The following is a 15,615-nucleotide window of genomic DNA, read 5'->3' on the forward strand; positions in this document are numbered from 1 at the left end:
AACCAGTCTCAACAGGGACCCAGCTCAGGCAGCAGCTAAGGGTGGATGGATATTCTGGTTTGGATTAGGTCAGAAGGAAGACAGCTGTATGTGTGCCCACAGGCGTCAAGGCTGTACTTTCCACCCAAGAGAGTAGGGCTTTGACAGAGGTTTCAGGGTGACTGAGCCCAGGAAGGAGCATAGCACAGGATGGGGAGGGAGGTCCAGACCCTCCACTCCACAGGATAAAATGACTTAGATGAGAAGGTGGGTGGTTGGGAGTGGTGGTGGTGGTGGCAGCAGTGAACAGACCCTTCCCAGGATCCGGGTGGCCTGAAGATTCTTGAGTCTGTGACAGTATCGTGTGCCCAGCCTCGGTCTCCACTTAACAGCACCTTACCATGGTGGTAATACACCTACAGATTAGATTAACACTTAATCTCCCAGAGGATTTAGCCTGTGTCATAGCACACATTTGCCACACCCTCTGTAAAGCCCTGGCTTCGAAGGTTCTTTCCACCGGAAGCTATGACAGAAGGAAATGTGTGGGTGGGGAGGGGTAATGGGTGAGGGGCCCAGGTTCCTGACAGTCTACACCCAGGGAACGAAGAGCAAGCGCCATGTTGAAGCCACCATTGCCACTCAGATCCCTCTTATTCCTGCACCTGCCTCTGCTGGGGGTGGGGCTGAACTTGACGGGCCCCATGCCCAATGGGAATGAAGACGTCGCAGCTGGTGGGAAACGTGGGACTGAAGGGGGTTGGTGAGAGGGGAGCCTGTGGGAAGGGGCCGTACAGAAATCTCGAACCTGCCACGGGGCATTAGAAGGATGCGGGCAGAACTGAAGAGTACTGTGGAGAAGGGAAAGGGGAAGGGTTCTCTGTCCCCTGCCGCTGCTTCTTCTGACCATCATTTCTGGTCTTCCCCTCCCCCCCCTTCGTCTTCTCTCCAACCTAGATTTCTTCCTGACCGCTACACCCCCTGGGACCCTCACCGTTTCCACCCTGCCCCTCCCAGAGGTCCAGTGTTTTGTGTTCAATGTTGAGTACATGAATTGCACTTGGAACAGCAGCTCTGAGCCCCAGCCCACCAACCTGACTCTGCACTACTGGTATGAGAAAAGAAGAGGGGACAGCACAAGGGAGTAAGAGGGGGGTGGGCTGGACCAAGAAAGAGGGTAAGCCAGCGTCCGAGCCTCCCCACCATTTTCTCATGGGGTAAGTCAGTTCAGAGGAGATGGGGCTGGGCTGTGGTATCCGGAGTACCCAAGTTTATGCCACTGTTCTTCTTCCTCCCAACCCTTCTCCAGGTACAAGAAGTCCAATGATGATAAAGTCCAGGAGTGTGGCCACTATCTATTCTCCGGAGAGACCACTGCGGGCTGTTGGCTGCAAAAGGAGGAGATCCATCTCTACGAAACATTTGTTGTCCAGCTCCAGGACCCACGGGAGCCCAGGAGGCAGTCCATACAGATGCTAAAACTGCAGAATCTGGGTAAATTGGAAAGGGCGCCAAGAGTCCTGGAATATACTGTGGGGCACTGGAGTATAGGGAGTGGTGTTCTTTCACCTTGAGGGTACTTAGGCAGGAAGGAGGAGGTGAGGGATCGGGATCGGGATCGGGAGGGGCGGAGGGATTAGGGGCGCTACCTTCAGGATCCTAACTCATCTAGGCCAGGGCAATGACCACACACACACACACGCAAACACACATATCTCCAGTGATTCCCTGGGCTCCGGAGAACCTGACCCTTCGCAACCTGAGCGAATCGCAGCTAGAACTGAGCTGGAGCAACAGACACTTGGACCACTGTTTGGAGCACCTTGTGCAGTACCGGAGTGACTGGGACCGCAGCTGGACTGTGAGTGACCGGGGTCATGAATGTAGCAGCTCTAAGGCCAAGCAAATGGGGATAGAGGATTCAGTCAGCCAAGTAGGAGGGCTTGATCTCAAGCTGCTGTTCTCTGCCTCCTGGTTCCTCTGCTCTGTCTCTCCCCTCATCCAGCTCCTTTGCCTGTAATGACCAGTGGACTTTCCATTAACGTTTCCCTACCCGTACTCTTCCCAATACCTGATAGGCAAGTAAATAAAAGGGAGCCTTCCAGGGGATCTGGCGAGGAGGCATTAGATTCTAGTCGGTGAAGGGAGCAGGGTGGCTTGAGTAGTCAAGAGAGGAGAGAAGAGCTGGGAAGGACTGGATGACGTGGGGGGAGGGGCCGCGGTTTTAATTCTCCCTTCTTTTTTAGACACCCATCTCTCCCTCACTCTCTTTCTCCCCAAGGAACAATCAGTGGACCACCGAAATAGCTTCTCTCTGCCTAGCGTGGATGGGCAGAAACTCTACACATTCCGTGTCCGGAGCCGCTATAATCCACTCTGTGGAAGCGCTCAGCGCTGGAGTGAATGGAGCCGCCCTATCCGCTGGGGCAGCAATACTTCCAAGGGTAAAATGGGCCTAAGGCCTCACCGTGACCCATGAGCCCGGCACCCCAACCCTTTCGAGCATCACTCTCTTTTGCTCTACCTCTCGACCCCTAAGCCCCCCAAACTTGGTGGCCCATCTCCCCTCACTGTTCAACCTCAACCCCCAGGTTGCAGGGCTTTTCTGTGTAGGGTTGGCTCAGTATGTTGTTAGAGTGGGCGGGGGGGGGGGGGTGATCAAGAACGAGGCGGAGGGGAGATAGAATGTTTAAGATTCCCCTACAGCATTTCCGGAAAGCCTGCATGGCAAAGATAGCTTTGGAAGCAGACCGATGTCGGGTTTTAAACCTGGCTCTGCTGCTTACTCCCCCCTCTTTGACCTTGGGCACATCGCTAACCTCTTTGATTCTGTCTCCTCATCTGTAAGATGGAGATAATGATTGTCCCCCCCCCCACCCCCGCCACTCTCAGGAGTTGTGAGGATTAAGGGTATGGGAAGTGTCTAGCACAGAGCCTGGCACTAAAGTTGGGGCACTACAGATGTTAGGTCACTTTCTCTTTCTTCTTTTTTTTTGTAGAGGATCCTTTGTCGTTTGTTTTGAAAGCTGTGCTTATCCCCCTTGGCTCCATGGGATTGATTTTTATCCTTATCTGTGTGTACTGCGGCCTGGAACGGTGAGATTTCAGATATCCCAGGAAAACGAGGTGGGGTGGCTGGGAAGAAATAGTAGAGGAGGATTATCACAGGGTCTCCAGGAGTAGAGAGAGGGACAGCAAGGAACGAGGGATCACTCAAGGGGGGCATGGTGATGGAAGGAAGCTGCAGGCACACAGACCGCAGAAGCCCTTCATTCCATCTGGGAGAACTGGGAGAAGGGTACTGGACGAGCGTAACCGACATGCTCCTGCTCCCTCTTTCTCCTCCGTTCAGGTGGTTGCCCCGCATTCCTACCCTCAAGAACCTCGAGGATCTGGTCACCGAATACCACGGGAACTTTTCGGTGAGAACATTGTCACAGGCAGACTGCAGTTTGTGGACCACCGACTGCCTCTGCCCAAAAGTCAGACGGAGTATGGGGGCCAGAGGGGAGGGGAGGGGGCCTGCACTAACTGTCAGGATGTGGCCGGCCAGTGGGAGGTTGGGCTAGATGGGAGAGCGACACACCGAAGAACTGATCATATAGATCGGGTGGGGCAGATGGCAACAGCGTTATGGGGGGTCCCTGGGAGTCTGTGTGTCCCTTCCGTAATCACAGGCGTTGCAGACCTTGTAAGAGCTCCCTTCGTACAGAGCCCGGGTCTTTTACTCCCTGTGCCTAATTGACCCCTGACCTGGAGATATCTGTCTTTAGGCCTGGAGCGGAGTGTCCAAGGGCCTGGCCGAGAGTTTGCAGCCAGACTACAGTGAATGGCTCTGCTACGTCAGTGAGGTTCCCCCCAAAGGAGGGGCTCCAGGGGAGGGGCCTGGGGGCTCCCCCTGCAGCCAGCATGGCCCCTACTGGGCTCCCCCATGCTATACCCTGAAACCTGAAACTGGAGCCCTGATACCCTGACAGAACCCCAGAACCCTGTAGTCCTAAATTGTACTAACTTCCCCTCTAACCAGCCTGGGTCCCATGCTCACCTCGCCCCCCTGTGGCTGATTCTGAATTTTATGCCCCCTATAACTTCCCTCCCCCTCTACGCCCCCCCCCATTCAATATCTCCTATCGTCCAATTGCCCCTTTGCCCTGAGCACGCGGCTCATCTTCCCAGATCCAGCCCCTCCTCCTCCTCGCAGGATTATTTCTCCCGCAGTCCCTCCGTCCTTCCCTCCCTCCTTCCATCTACCCTTCAATTATGCTCCAAGCAATGAGAAATAAAGCTTCTGTTGATCGTCAAGAATGTCTGTTGTTGGGGCGGGGAGCAAGGGAAATGTGGGGTGCAAGGAGGGTGCGAGGCATGGTGCTGACAGGAGGAAAAAGGAGTAGTAGACTCATGATGTGCAAGTAGTACCACAAATTAACTAAAGATGAGCAGCGTTCAAGAAATTTGGCTTTTCTCTAGGTGTCCTGCACTCCTACCAGCATGCATTTTATTTTATTTATTTTTTTAAAGATTTTATTTATTTATTTGACAGAGAGATAGAGAGAGCCAGACAGCACAAGCAGGGGGAATGGCAGAGGGAGAGGGAGAAGCAGGCTCCCCGCTGAGCAGGGAGCCCGACGTGGGGCTCGATCCCAGGCCCCCGGAATCAGGACCCAGCCGAGGGCAGACCCCCAACTGACTGAGCCACCCACGTGCCCCTTATTTTATTTTTAAAAGGATTTTATTTATTTATTGGGCGGGGAGGAGCAGAGGGAGAGGACAAGCAGACTCTGCACTGAACGTGGAGGAGCGCGACGTGCGGGCATCGATCCCAGGACCCTGAGATCACGACCTGAGCTGAAACCAAGTGCCACAGCCTTAACCCACTGAGCCACCCAGGCGCCCCGCAGGACGCATTTTCGAATTAGATTTACTGTGTTGCCCCCCTCCCCAGCAAATCTTTCACAGATCCCACCTGGGTTCTTCTCCCCTTATCCTTACTCCACCTTCTGCTACATATACCACTTCTGACCTCATAATCCCTCAACTTCAGCCTCAGGCCCCACCCCTAGGGATGCTGGCTATCCACCACTGCCAGTGGCTCTCTCCTGTCTGCCCTGTCTGGGCCTCTTCAGCCTATGCGATCCACCGACCTCTCCAGACCCCCAACCCTATGGGCCCACTTGCCCCCCCCACCTCCCAGGACCTCTAGAACATTCTCCTTCTGAATGACTCATCAGGCCTCCATCTGAAGAGTGAGAAGATCTTGAGAGCATGTTCATTTTCATCAAACATGGAGGTGAGGGGCATTACAGAGCTGGAGTCTGTATGTAGGGCTGGGGAGGTTTGAGGGCAGTGGGGGGGGCGGTCACAGGGATGGTATACCTAGAGAAGGGCCACATGCCCCATCCCATGTCTTCTCAGATAATCAGCAGTTTCTGGTCAATACCAATTGCTCTGTCCTTCTGTTGCTGCATTATACCCGCAATAAAGTAGGGTTGCCTAAAACAGGTGAGGAGTTGGGGGGAGGGGACTAAAGGCCAAGGGTTAGAAGTCCACGGGGTCATTTCCAGCCTCCAAGCCCTCCAACGGGCAAGAAGAGAGCTCTTTGAATCCAACAGCTTCCTCCAGTCCCTTCAGGATAGGATCACTGCCCTTTTTGCTCCCACTCCCCTTCCTTAGCTGCCCCAATAACCCTGTGGCCTCCCTCCAGACACCATCGATTTGTGTGATGAAACGGGGACAATGAAGTTGCTTTTCCTGACGAGGACCCCTGGAGACTATGCCAGCAAATTCCTTACTGCTCGAAACACCTACTATATTTGTAAGGTGGAGTATGGAGCACCAGGTAGAGGCTTGGGAGCATTCCTGAAAGATAGGGCAGGGCCCTCAAACTGGACTGTGAACCTTGTCCAAAATGGACTGTGAACCTTGTCCAAAATGGACTGTGAACCTTGACCCTCAACCAGGTCCAAACTGACCATCTCCAGTCAGCCTAAGAAAGAGCATTGCCTCTACAACAATAGGGTAGGTTTATGCATATTATGCCCCCCCCCCGACCTGAGCCTAGGGTTGGACCTGAGGGGGAAGAAATCAGGTATATCAGCTCACAGTAGCATCGAGTGTTAGGTTCCTGAAATCTTGGGCTTTGGAAGGGGGGAGACGGGGTGACAGAGGCTGGAGATAGCACACTGCTGTGTTCACAGGAACCCGACTGGAGAATGCCTACAGAGCTTTTGTGCCTCTCCTGAAGAATCCAGAACCTGAGCTAATTGGTAAGGAGCACAATGGAGGAAGGAGGAACGTGGAGAGGACCGTACACAGCCGGGTGATAGAGTACATTCTCTATATGGAGTGCGAATTGTGTAATGAGGCAGGATCCTAGGAAAAGGGGACTACGGCCTAGGTCCACTTTAGGATGGGTGTTTCGCTCAAACCGGCTGGAGTAGCATGTGTCACTCACCCCTACTCCTCACCCCCATTTCTCGGGCACTGTCTTGATATAATCTCCCTATCACCACCCATCGTTTCCATCTTTCCCTTCATCCTTTTCTCTTGGAGTCTCGGTGTCCCAGTTCCCACCGAAAAGAGCAAAATTTAGGCACCTTCAGATCACTCCTCAGCCTAGCTTTGGGCCCAGTTATTCCAAGTGATCACTGGAATGATGGGAGGGATGGGGTGGGTAGGTAAGGTCTCTAGTCCTCAGAGGTGGGGGTGCCTTTTCCTGGTTCTCAGACACCTTGCGCGTACAATGTGACCTCCTGGAGAGGAGCCGAATGAAATCGCTTAGAAGCCAAGAAGCCAAGAAAGTCAGTCCAATTGAGTCCTCCGTGAACCTCCCAGTAAGACTCCCCAAATGTAGTCTGTCCCTGCACCCCCCCTTCCCTACCAGCCAACCCAAGGCTCCTGCACCCTGCCCCCCCACCCCCGGGATGAATTTCCTTTCCAAATCCAACATCCATGCCCAAGACCTGCCTCCAACTTCTCTTGGCCTGCCACGGGCCATAGTTTGTAGAAAGCTTCCCTGCAGGGGCCTCTTTATCTACTTATGGATCCTTTCCTTTTCCAGTCCAAATCAAGGGGAAGATTGGATGAAGAGGGGTCCCCTCGCAGGGGTCTGATCTTTAGGACCAGAGCGGACTTTTTCAGTAGAAGGAATAAACATCGCTAACTAAATAAAGTGCCCAAGTGAGCGCAGTAATACGAGGTATGAAATTACTGGAATTCAACATGAGGTCCCTTCTTCAAGAAAGACTCCTTCTCCCAATATCTGCACCAAGGCTTAAGTGTGCCCCAGGCACCGTGGAGGCTCTGAGGGTGGGTAGGAGTGGCAGGAGAGGGCTGGGGTGAGCACATGGGTGGGAGTGAGGCAAGACTGTGAAGTCTGCTACAATGAGCCTTTGAGGGACAGAGTAGGGGGTGGGGTCTTATCCAACCAGACTACCTCCCCTTGAGAGGCCTATCACAGCCCGCCCACTACTGCTGGGGTTCCGTGAGGGATTGGCAGCTTCCCTCCACCCACCACGATGATCCACCAACTCCCCCTGCTGAAATTCCCCCAGCCCCCCACCTCTCCTCCGCTTCTGAGTAGTCCCTCCCGCCAGTCCTCTGCCTCCCCCACCCCCCGCCTTATCTGAGGGGAGCAGCAAGGCAGCAGAAACCAGAGCTGGTTATAGGCATTTATTGAATTTATTCATTTATTGATTTGACACACTTCCCCACTCCAATCTAGCACATGATACAATCTGGGTAGGCCAGGCGCTGACACAGGAAATGATGGGAACCCACAGCAGGGGCGGGGGAGGGGACAATGCAAAGGGGACTGGGGGAGGGGCTGCTTTGGGGGCTGGGGTGGGGAAGGAGCCCCAGATGGCCACCCTGGCAGGTGCTAGTAAACCTGATCCACATTCCCCTCCATCCCCGCTCATTTCCCAGACCCTCGGCCAAGCTCCCCAGCTCCCCCTTCCCTGTTCCACCCCTCCCCCCTGCTTGCCACCACACACACTTCCACATAACCCCTGTAGTCAGGCAAGGGGAAGAAGGGCAGGGACAGCTGTCAGGGGCCTGGAACAGGGAGGTCTCTGTGCCTAACTTTACCACCCTAAATCCTTCCCTCCTCTTCTCCCCCACCCCCTCCCACCCCTTTGCAGGCCACAGACTAATTCCAGGCCTTCAGTGCACTCTCCCACCATAGCGCTAACCCGCAGTGGGTCATGCGAGAGCGCGGCCGCACCCCCAACAGCACACACTCCCAGACACAAGGTGAACCAGGGGGCCTGGCTTAGCTTTTCCCGTAGGGCAACTCTAAGCTAGGTCCGCGCAGACCTTGTTCCAGACATCTCCACAGCAGAGCTTTCCCCCTTGCTCAGTACAGCTCTCCATTGCTGCTCCCCTGCCCCCTGCTCTCTGGCGGCCTGGAGCTCTCTCTCTCCCCCCCACCCCACTTCCCATGTTTCCCCAAGTAATGTCTGTAGTGTTTGCATCATGTCACTATGACAAAGCCTTCAGAAAGAAAAAAAAAAAAAGCATTCTCCCCATCACTAGCACCTTGCCACTGTTAAAAATCTCTATATTTGTGTTTATATTTCTTTAAAAGTTTATAAAAAGCCTTTCTGTTATCTGCAGCCTTCCAAGGGTGATTTGGCCTGGTGAGCCCCTCCAGTGCTCAGACCCTGGCCCTTCCAGGTCCCTACTACCCCACCCTACCCACCCCACCCCACTGGCCTAAGGGGCCACTGCATAAAAATCCCAGGCTCGAGCTAGCCCGGACCAGCTCAGGTAAGACTACAAAAGATCCTGCTCCCAAAGGCAGGGGTAAGGCCACTGGTGACTTCACATTTCCAACAGCATTGCCCACCCCTGCTCTGAAACCCAGGGGGCGGGAATGGAGGGAGCCACGGATGGTTCCCAAGAGGGGGCCTCACCCCCCAATTGGCACAGTGAGAAGAAACCCTTTCCCTTTCCCCCCACCCCTTTCCCTCCCTCCCTCCACAGTTCCCAGATGGGGCAGCTTTATCTTTAGAATTTCCTCAAGGCCCCCCGTGTGAGCAGACCCCACCCTCGCTCTAAAGCAGGGTCCCGAATTCCCAGGGAGGGGTCAAGGGTAAGGAGTGGAAATGGGCACGCCTGGCTCCGCCGCTGAAGCAGGGGACAAAGCTTCCAGCCGGGGCTCAGGGATCTGTGGGAAGAAGAAATGGAAGACAAAGAGGCTCATCTGGGGCATGACAACTGTCCACCATTACGGTCCACGCCCCCCACAAAAAAACCCCACAAAAAACAGAGACAGCCCTTCCCCCTACCTCGCCTGTGCTGCTGCTGCTAGGGGCGGGCATTGCTGAGGGGCCTGGAGGTCCCATGGGGAGCTACGCCCCTCTAATACGACGCCCTCTCCCCCATTCCCCAGGGGCTCCAGCCACCGCCCCCCTCCCCGGCCGCCAGTTCTAAAGCTCCCTCTTGCTCAGATCATGGCACTAGCTGGGCACCTAGGAGTGGCTGTAGGTTGTGAGATGCTACCGTGCATGAAGAGGTGTCCTACCTGGCTCGAAGTTGAAGTCCAGTCCCTCGCCCCCATCCATGAGGTCGCTGATGATGTTATCCACGTCACACTCCAGGTTCTCCATATACATGTCAAGATCCAGATCCTGAGGCATTCGGTCTTGGCTTGCAGCTTCAGTACCAGGTGTGAGCACAGGAGCCCCCAGGGGCTTGGGGATGGGAGCCCCTGCCATGACCGGAGGTGGTGCTATCATAGAAAGGGTGGGGACCAGACTGCTGGGGCCTGGGGCCTCTAGCGGCTTGGGACAGAGGCCAACTCCTGTGGCTAGCTTGCTGGAGGAAGGTAGCCCCCCCAGCAACAGAAGTGTCGGAGCCTGGGACAGAATGGGGTCTACCTGGGTCATGAGCACATCGGCAGGGGGTGGTGGCGTATCAGAGGTGAGCAGGGCCTCCAGAGACTGGGGGCTTGCGAAGCACCCTTCTCCTGCTGCCAGGGACCCCTCTGCTGAGCTGAAGAGGGAGGTGCTGTAGGTGTGTAAGGGACCCGGGACCCCAGGATGCTGCAAAGAGAAGCCAGAGAGACTACTCCGAGAGAGCAGGGAATGGGACGAGGTGAGATTGAGCCCATCTAACAGCTCGAGATCTTCGTTTAGGGTGGGAGGGACACCCCCTGCGTAGCTGCTGACTGAGGCTGGCATCTCCTCCTCGGCCAGCACCTCAGACTCTGCCCTCATGGGGGAGTGCCGAGTGCTGATGGTGCTGGCATTGGAACTGCTTCGTGGACGGAACGTGGTCCACACATCGGCCTCTTCGCGGTTTCGCGAGCAAGGGCTGCCTGGCCACTTGGGAAAGTGGCCGACCGGGCTCGCTGGAGTGGCGCCTTCAGGTGGAGCCGGCAGCACGGCAGGTTTCTTCTTGGGGGCCTTGCTGCGGCCCCGGAGCAGCTTGCTGCTGCTATCCATGGAGGCTGCCCGGCGGCGGGGAGCCTTGCCACTCTTGCCTCCTTCAGGATTCAGCATCCACCAAGAGCTCTTGCCGGTAGCCTCGTTGTGAACCTTGATGAACTTGCTGTGCAGGGACAGGTTGTGGCGGATGGAGTTCTGGAGGGGGCAGAGGCAGCGGGAAAGGGGCATGAGCTATGTGCAGGGGAGGCCCGTGGCCAGCAGCCCCGCCTCGAAGGACGCTGGGACAGAGCAGGGGCACTCCTAGAAACCCAGAGCTATCAAACCCCGGGGGGGGGGGGGCGGTGGTAACAGGCAAAGGTAGGGGTGGGGATTAGAGCGGGGTTGGGGGAGGGGGAGACCGTACACAGTTCCCACCCAAAGACAAGATGCTCAGTCTCTGCTGCTCCAGATGTCTCTACACAAGGGCCCAGGACACAAGCCGGGTAACAACCTACTGCTGAGGCCACTGGGCCCATTCTGGAAAAGCTCACAGCACTGCACTCCTCCCAGGTCTCTGGGGGGCTGTCTGGGGCTGGTGGGCATTTACTGGGGAGACGCACTCCTGATTCCACAAGAACTAGGATTAGGTGGGAAAGAATTCCATGGCTCCAGCCTCTTTCCTTGAGTGTAGGCTTGGGTGGAGTTTACGGGACAGTGGTGTGACACCAGCCCAAGACTGGCCCACCCTGTCTTGAGCCAGTTCTCTGACTAGGCTGAGGGGCTGGAACCTCAGCAGAGCGAGTGCTCTACTCCGCATGGGGCATTTGAGCCCCAGCTCTCCAGAGGATTTGAAGATCTCTCTCTCTCTTTTTTTTTTCCTGATTCCTCCCAGTCCTTGGGCAGACACGCTCAACTACATTCAGGCCAGGCGCCTCGCTGTACCTCAGATACACAAGGCACGTTCCCTTCTCCCTCCCTCCTCGTCCTAGGAAGGATCTCCCTTCTGTAAATTCTGCTAGTTCCTCAAGACCAAGTGTAAGTTCCCTCCCTTCTATTAAGTGGTTGCTTGACTTCTGCGGCCAAATCTCTCATATGGTATTTTTAATCTGTTCCACACAATCTGACCCAACCTATATTGTATTATTTACAATTTCACATAATTAGTCTCATCGAGTATAAGCGCCCATGGCACAGATCATGTTGTCCAGTCAGGCAGTCCTCAACGGCGCCCCCTCGGAGTGCCAAGCTCTCAGGACATAATCAGTACCTTGTCGCCTTATTGGTGAGTGGCCCTCGGGTGACAATAGTGAGCCTCCCCTTGAGGCTCTATCAGCTTTGGAGCACCTTGGGTATTGGAAGCTCCATGTCCTCCCTCCCTCCCTCCTTCCCTCCCTCTGTTCTCCCTTCCTCCCTCATTGCTGATATTCCGCTAGAGATAAGTTTTTTCCCAGGGGCCCAGGGAGCTGAGATTGGCAGTTTCTTGAGCCCCCAGAGCAGCTTCTTTCTACTGGTTGCCCCAGGCTAGTTACACCATCCTTTTGTGTCCCCCCCCCACCTCCCTTCCCTGTCCTACCTCCTTTCCCCTACTTCCCCTCAGGAATTTGTGCCTAAGATCTCCAACCTTAGGGGCATTTGACCTCCCACATGGAGCTCTTTGGTGTTTAGAAACTTGGGAGGAGCCCAGGAGGGCTTGGAGCTACTAGGAGGCTGAGGGTCTGACTGGTGCTCCAGATAAGGAGACCCTCTGCCTGGGGAAAGATGCTCAAGTAGCTTCTTGTTCCAGAGTTCTTTAGCCAGAGAACTCCTTGTCTCCCTGGGACCCTTCAGTAACGGCTACTACCCTGGCCGCACTGGTACTCCTCGTTCCTTGAAGGGAATGGAAACTTGTCCATCTAGATAGTAACTGTCCAGCCTTGGTAACTGAGTGCCCCCGTGACTTCTGGCACTGAGATTCCCCACCCCCCCACCCACCCAGTTCATCCTTCAGCTCTGGCTCTACTGAGAAGCTCCATTCCTCTCTCTACACTCAATACCCAAGGGGCCCATTTGGTTAACCCCTCTTCTTTAGACCTCAGAACTAGTACATAGTACAACCTCTTACCTGGAGAGGTCAGCTCCCTAGAAGCCTATAATGCCTACCTGTTGGAAGTGGGGTGGGGGGGTGACTCCTAATTGTTCCCCCAAGCCACCCAAACAAAGCTTTCTTGTTCTTAGTGAGTGCCACCCCCTGGTGGGGTGGGAGTACTTCTGGCCCACGACCAGAGGAGCCAGTTCAGCACCCCCCCCCAGGCTTACCCCTTGGAGTGGGGCAGGGGTGGGGATGGGGGATGAGAGGCTGGGAGGCCCCAAGCTCAGCCTGATTTGGCTTCACCATCATTCCAGTGAAAAGAATTTGGCAGCATGGACTAGCAGAAAGAGGATATGATTTCTAGTTAGACCTGAGTTCAAGTCCTTGCTCTACTGATACCAGGCGAGTTTCCTGACCTTTCTGTACCTTAGTTTCCCAACACGTAAAATGTGGAGTCTCACAATCGCTGTGAAGATTAATAAAACAAAACAAAACAAAACTTAAAAACTACTTTGTAAACAAAAACTCCGCAAATAAGTGTACATTATAAGGAGGGACTACACTCCCACTGCATAACTAACAACTCACGATTATTTCTTCTACCCTGGAAAATGAACCTAAGGGAAAAGAAAAAACAGCTGTGTAGGCTGGGTCCAAGGAGGGGAGCTCTTTATGAGCTGAGACTGTGGCGTGGCAGTCTACCCAGAAATAGTGCCAAGGGTCTCAGTCAGCTGTCCTGTTTTCTGTCCGGCCCAACTCCTGGGGATACTGCAGATCTGATCACTCGATCTCCTACACGTAGGGGAGGACCCTCTGCTCATTCAACCCTCTCTACTTCCTTGTACGCTGATCTCACCACCACGGGGGTGCAAGATGCCAAGGGGCTGAAGCTCCCCATTTCGTAATTAGAGTCCCATATTCCTCAGGACAAGTTTTCAGAGCATCTAGCAAGATCTTTCTTCCTAGTTTCTTCATTGAAGGCCAAGGGAACTCCCAACCTTGTGCTCCAAAGTCAGATCCCTAGCTCTTTTTTTCGTAACTATTATTCCTCAACAGTAAATGAAAACTCTCCCCTGGCCCCCGCCACCCCAGACTTAGCCCCTTGCTAGGGAGAGTTTCCTAGCACTACAGGGTAAACTGAGGCAGGTAGCAGCTCATGGCCCTTTTTTCCTCCTGGTCCGTAAGAGCAGCTACTTTACCCCAGGAATATCACCTTTTTTCACCTCTGCCACTCTACCCCCTCTTCTTGAGTAGAGGCGTTCTAGAACAGTACCTCTACCCTGAGGTATTGAGAGGCAAGTGGGGAATCCAAGTAATCCCACAGGAATGGGAGAAAAGGTGTTGGGGTGGGAGGTGGGGGAGGAAGGAAGGCTAGGTTCATGTGGGGAATCCACACAGTTCCTGCTGTACATAGGATAAAGACTTCTCTGTGGAAATAAGTGTCTGGGGCAGCTCAAGCCAAAGTGCTGGGAGTGTTGAGCAGTGAGCAGAGAATTCAATTTTCTCCAAGGCAAGGACAGTGTCTTATTCATCTGCGATCCTCCAGCATCAAGCACTGAGCAGTGGCATATACTATGTCCTAAGTAAATGTGTAATTGATGATTTGAAGGTGGATCTCTGGGGTGGGGGCATAAAAGGCGGCCCCAGAATGGCAGTAAGGAGGCTAGGGGGCCCAGGGGCAGATGGTATTGGGACAGAGGTAAGGGGGTCATAGTTACCTTCCATCCTGCTGAGCTGTTGCTGTCACCCTTGTCCTTGAAGTAGGGCACAGTGCGGACCATCCACTCATAGATCTGGGCGAGTGTCAGTCGCTTCTCGGGGGCGCTTTCAATGGCCTGGCTGATGAGTTCTGCATATGACTGATTTCCCCAGGCATTCCGGCGGGAGCCTCCCTTCCGAGGACCTGTTACAGCCCCCAGGATCCCGGGCTGGGGGCCCCCTGCCGGCTCTGGGAGCTGGGAGGGCAACAGGGTCGGCTCTGAGTGCCCCTCCGTGTGTACCTTCTCTCCCAGACCTGGCTCCACCTCGGGCGGCTCAGACGGCTCAGTAGCGAGCTCTGGTCGGGGAAGGGGCCAGGTGCAGGAGCGCGGACGGCTCTGGGGCTCGAAGTCGGGATCGAGGTCTATGATCGCGGCAGCCTCTGTGGCTGAATTCTCATTCCTTGGATCCATACGTGGAATTGGACCTCCGCCGCTCAGCTTTCAGAGGAGCCTGCCACCGTCCCTCGCGATGCCTCCCCCCAGGGGGGAAGCACCGAGGGCCAGGAGGCACATTCCTGCCAGTCCTCAGAAAGTCGCGAACTTCCCCCTCGCCCCAGGACGCTAGCCCCCAAGCTGTCCCTTCTACACAGTTCTCTGATCCTCTTCTCGACTACAAGCGGACAGCCTCGGAGCTCTTTCCGAGACACCACCTGTAACCTCCGCCTAGCGAAGACACTTTTTCTCCAACCTCTCACTCAGCTTCCTGCTCTTTTAAACCTGAGGCACGGTATCCCCTCATACATTGCGCTCCCATCACCGAACGTCTCCTTAGCCGCAGTTCCCTCCCCCTTTTAAGTTGCTGCCCCCCGGACACTCCTCCCAAATTTCCTCCACCCGGATCACTGCCCTCCCCCACGCCCCGCTCCCCCGCGTCACTTGCCCCTCCCCTAGCTGCCCCTCCCCCCGCCTCTTCCCTGCCCTCCACTCTTGATAGGGCCCGCGGCCCCAGCCTCCCTTATTCCCGCACCAATTCCCCTATCGGCCCCCCCCCACCCCCCACCCCCGGGTTCCCTTTTTGTTTTGCTCGGAGCAGCAGCCCCCGCCTGACGTCTCTGTTTACCACTCGCCGGGGCAGCCATCTGCGCACGCGCCTGGAGAGCCAGTTGGGAAACCGAGTTCTTCAGTCGTGCCACCCTGGTCGGCCTTAGGGGACTACATTTCCCGTCCTACTTCGCGGCCAGGAGCCCGATAAGGGCGGCTGGAGAGCGGCGTGGCAGGATATAGGGAGGTGGAACTTTAATTATTAGAGGTCGTCGCGGACTTTTTCTTTTCTTTAAAAGTCATTTTCCTCCTTTCCCCCCCTTTCCCACCTCCTCCCGTGTGACTCCGGGTCGCCTCGGTGACCGTGTTGAGAGGCGCCAGACCTTTCTCCGTCTTTCCGTGAAAGGAGGGCAGGAGGGAAGAATGCGGTGTCTACAAGAAGCAGAAAACCGAGAGGCAA

General features: G+C 55.2%; 3 protein-coding genes across 4 annotated transcripts; 2 read left to right on the top strand and 1 right to left on the bottom strand.

Moving 5' to 3' along the window:
- The first annotated feature begins 550 nt into the window (after positions 1 to 550).
- Positions 551 to 4,284, top strand: IL2RG (interleukin 2 receptor subunit gamma). Of its 2 annotated transcripts, none has more exons than XM_078065478.1 (8): positions 551 to 738; positions 937 to 1,090; positions 1,289 to 1,473; positions 1,701 to 1,840; positions 2,261 to 2,423; positions 2,979 to 3,075; positions 3,332 to 3,401; positions 3,753 to 4,284. In XM_078065478.1, exons 1-8 carry the CDS (start codon positions 600 to 602, stop codon positions 3,951 to 3,953), a joined length of 1,149 nt encoding a protein of 382 aa, XP_077921604.1. In that variant the 5' UTR covers positions 551 to 599; the 3' UTR covers positions 3,954 to 4,284. The 2 variants fall into 2 exon arrangements, with proteins under 2 accessions (XP_077921604.1, XP_035976445.1); XM_036120552.2 differs by having other exon boundaries at positions 551 to 714.
- A 50-nt stretch (positions 4,285 to 4,334) lies between these two features.
- On the top strand, positions 4,335 to 7,246 carry CXHXorf65 (chromosome X CXorf65 homolog). Its single transcript, XM_036120558.2, has 6 exons — positions 4,335 to 5,266; positions 5,392 to 5,478; positions 5,681 to 5,815; positions 6,174 to 6,242; positions 6,703 to 6,809; positions 7,037 to 7,246. Exons 1-6 carry the CDS (start codon positions 5,242 to 5,244, stop codon positions 7,136 to 7,138), a joined length of 525 nt encoding a protein of 174 aa, XP_035976451.2. The 5' UTR covers positions 4,335 to 5,241; the 3' UTR covers positions 7,139 to 7,246.
- Positions 7,247 to 7,632: 386 nt separating this feature from the next.
- On the bottom strand, positions 7,633 to 15,018 carry FOXO4 (forkhead box O4). The gene is made up of 3 exons (XM_036120559.2): positions 14,133 to 15,018; positions 9,503 to 10,562; positions 7,633 to 9,145 (listed from the first exon to the last, which is right to left on the bottom strand). Exons 1-3 carry the CDS (start codon positions 14,583 to 14,585, stop codon positions 9,138 to 9,140), a joined length of 1,521 nt encoding a protein of 506 aa, XP_035976452.1. The 5' UTR covers positions 14,586 to 15,018; the 3' UTR covers positions 7,633 to 9,137.
- Between the last annotated feature and the right edge of the window lie 597 nt (positions 15,019 to 15,615).

This window comes from Halichoerus grypus, chromosome X, assembly GCF_964656455.1.
Source record: "Halichoerus grypus chromosome X, mHalGry1.hap1.1, whole genome shotgun sequence".
Classification (NCBI taxonomy): Eukaryota; Metazoa; Chordata; class Mammalia; order Carnivora; family Phocidae; genus Halichoerus; species Halichoerus grypus.

Coding starts and splice junctions, on each gene's coding strand:
- IL2RG (XM_078065478.1), top strand. CDS start 600: ATGTTGAAGCCACCATTGCCACTCAGATCCCTCTTATTCCTGCACCTG. Junction 1,091..1,288: donor AACCTGACTCTGCACTACTG/GTATGAGAAAAG, acceptor ACCCTTCTCCAG/GTACAAGAAGTCCAATGATG. Junction 3,402..3,752: donor AATACCACGGGAACTTTTCG/GTGAGAACATTG, acceptor ATCTGTCTTTAG/GCCTGGAGCGGAGTGTCCAA.
- CXHXorf65 (XM_036120558.2), top strand. CDS start 5,242: ATGTTCATTTTCATCAAACATGGAG. Junction 5,267..5,391: donor CATTTTCATCAAACATGGAG/GTGAGGGGCATT, acceptor ATGTCTTCTCAG/ATAATCAGCAGTTTCTGGTC. Junction 5,816..6,173: donor GGTGGAGTATGGAGCACCAG/GTAGAGGCTTGG, acceptor CTGTGTTCACAG/GAACCCGACTGGAGAATGCC.
- FOXO4 (XM_036120559.2), bottom strand. CDS start 14,585: ATGGATCCAAGGAATGAGAATTCAGCCACAGAGGCTGCCGCGATCATA. Junction 10,563..14,132: donor ACAGCTCAGCAGGATGGAAG/GTAACTATGACC, acceptor TGCCCCCTCCAG/AACTCCATCCGCCACAACCT.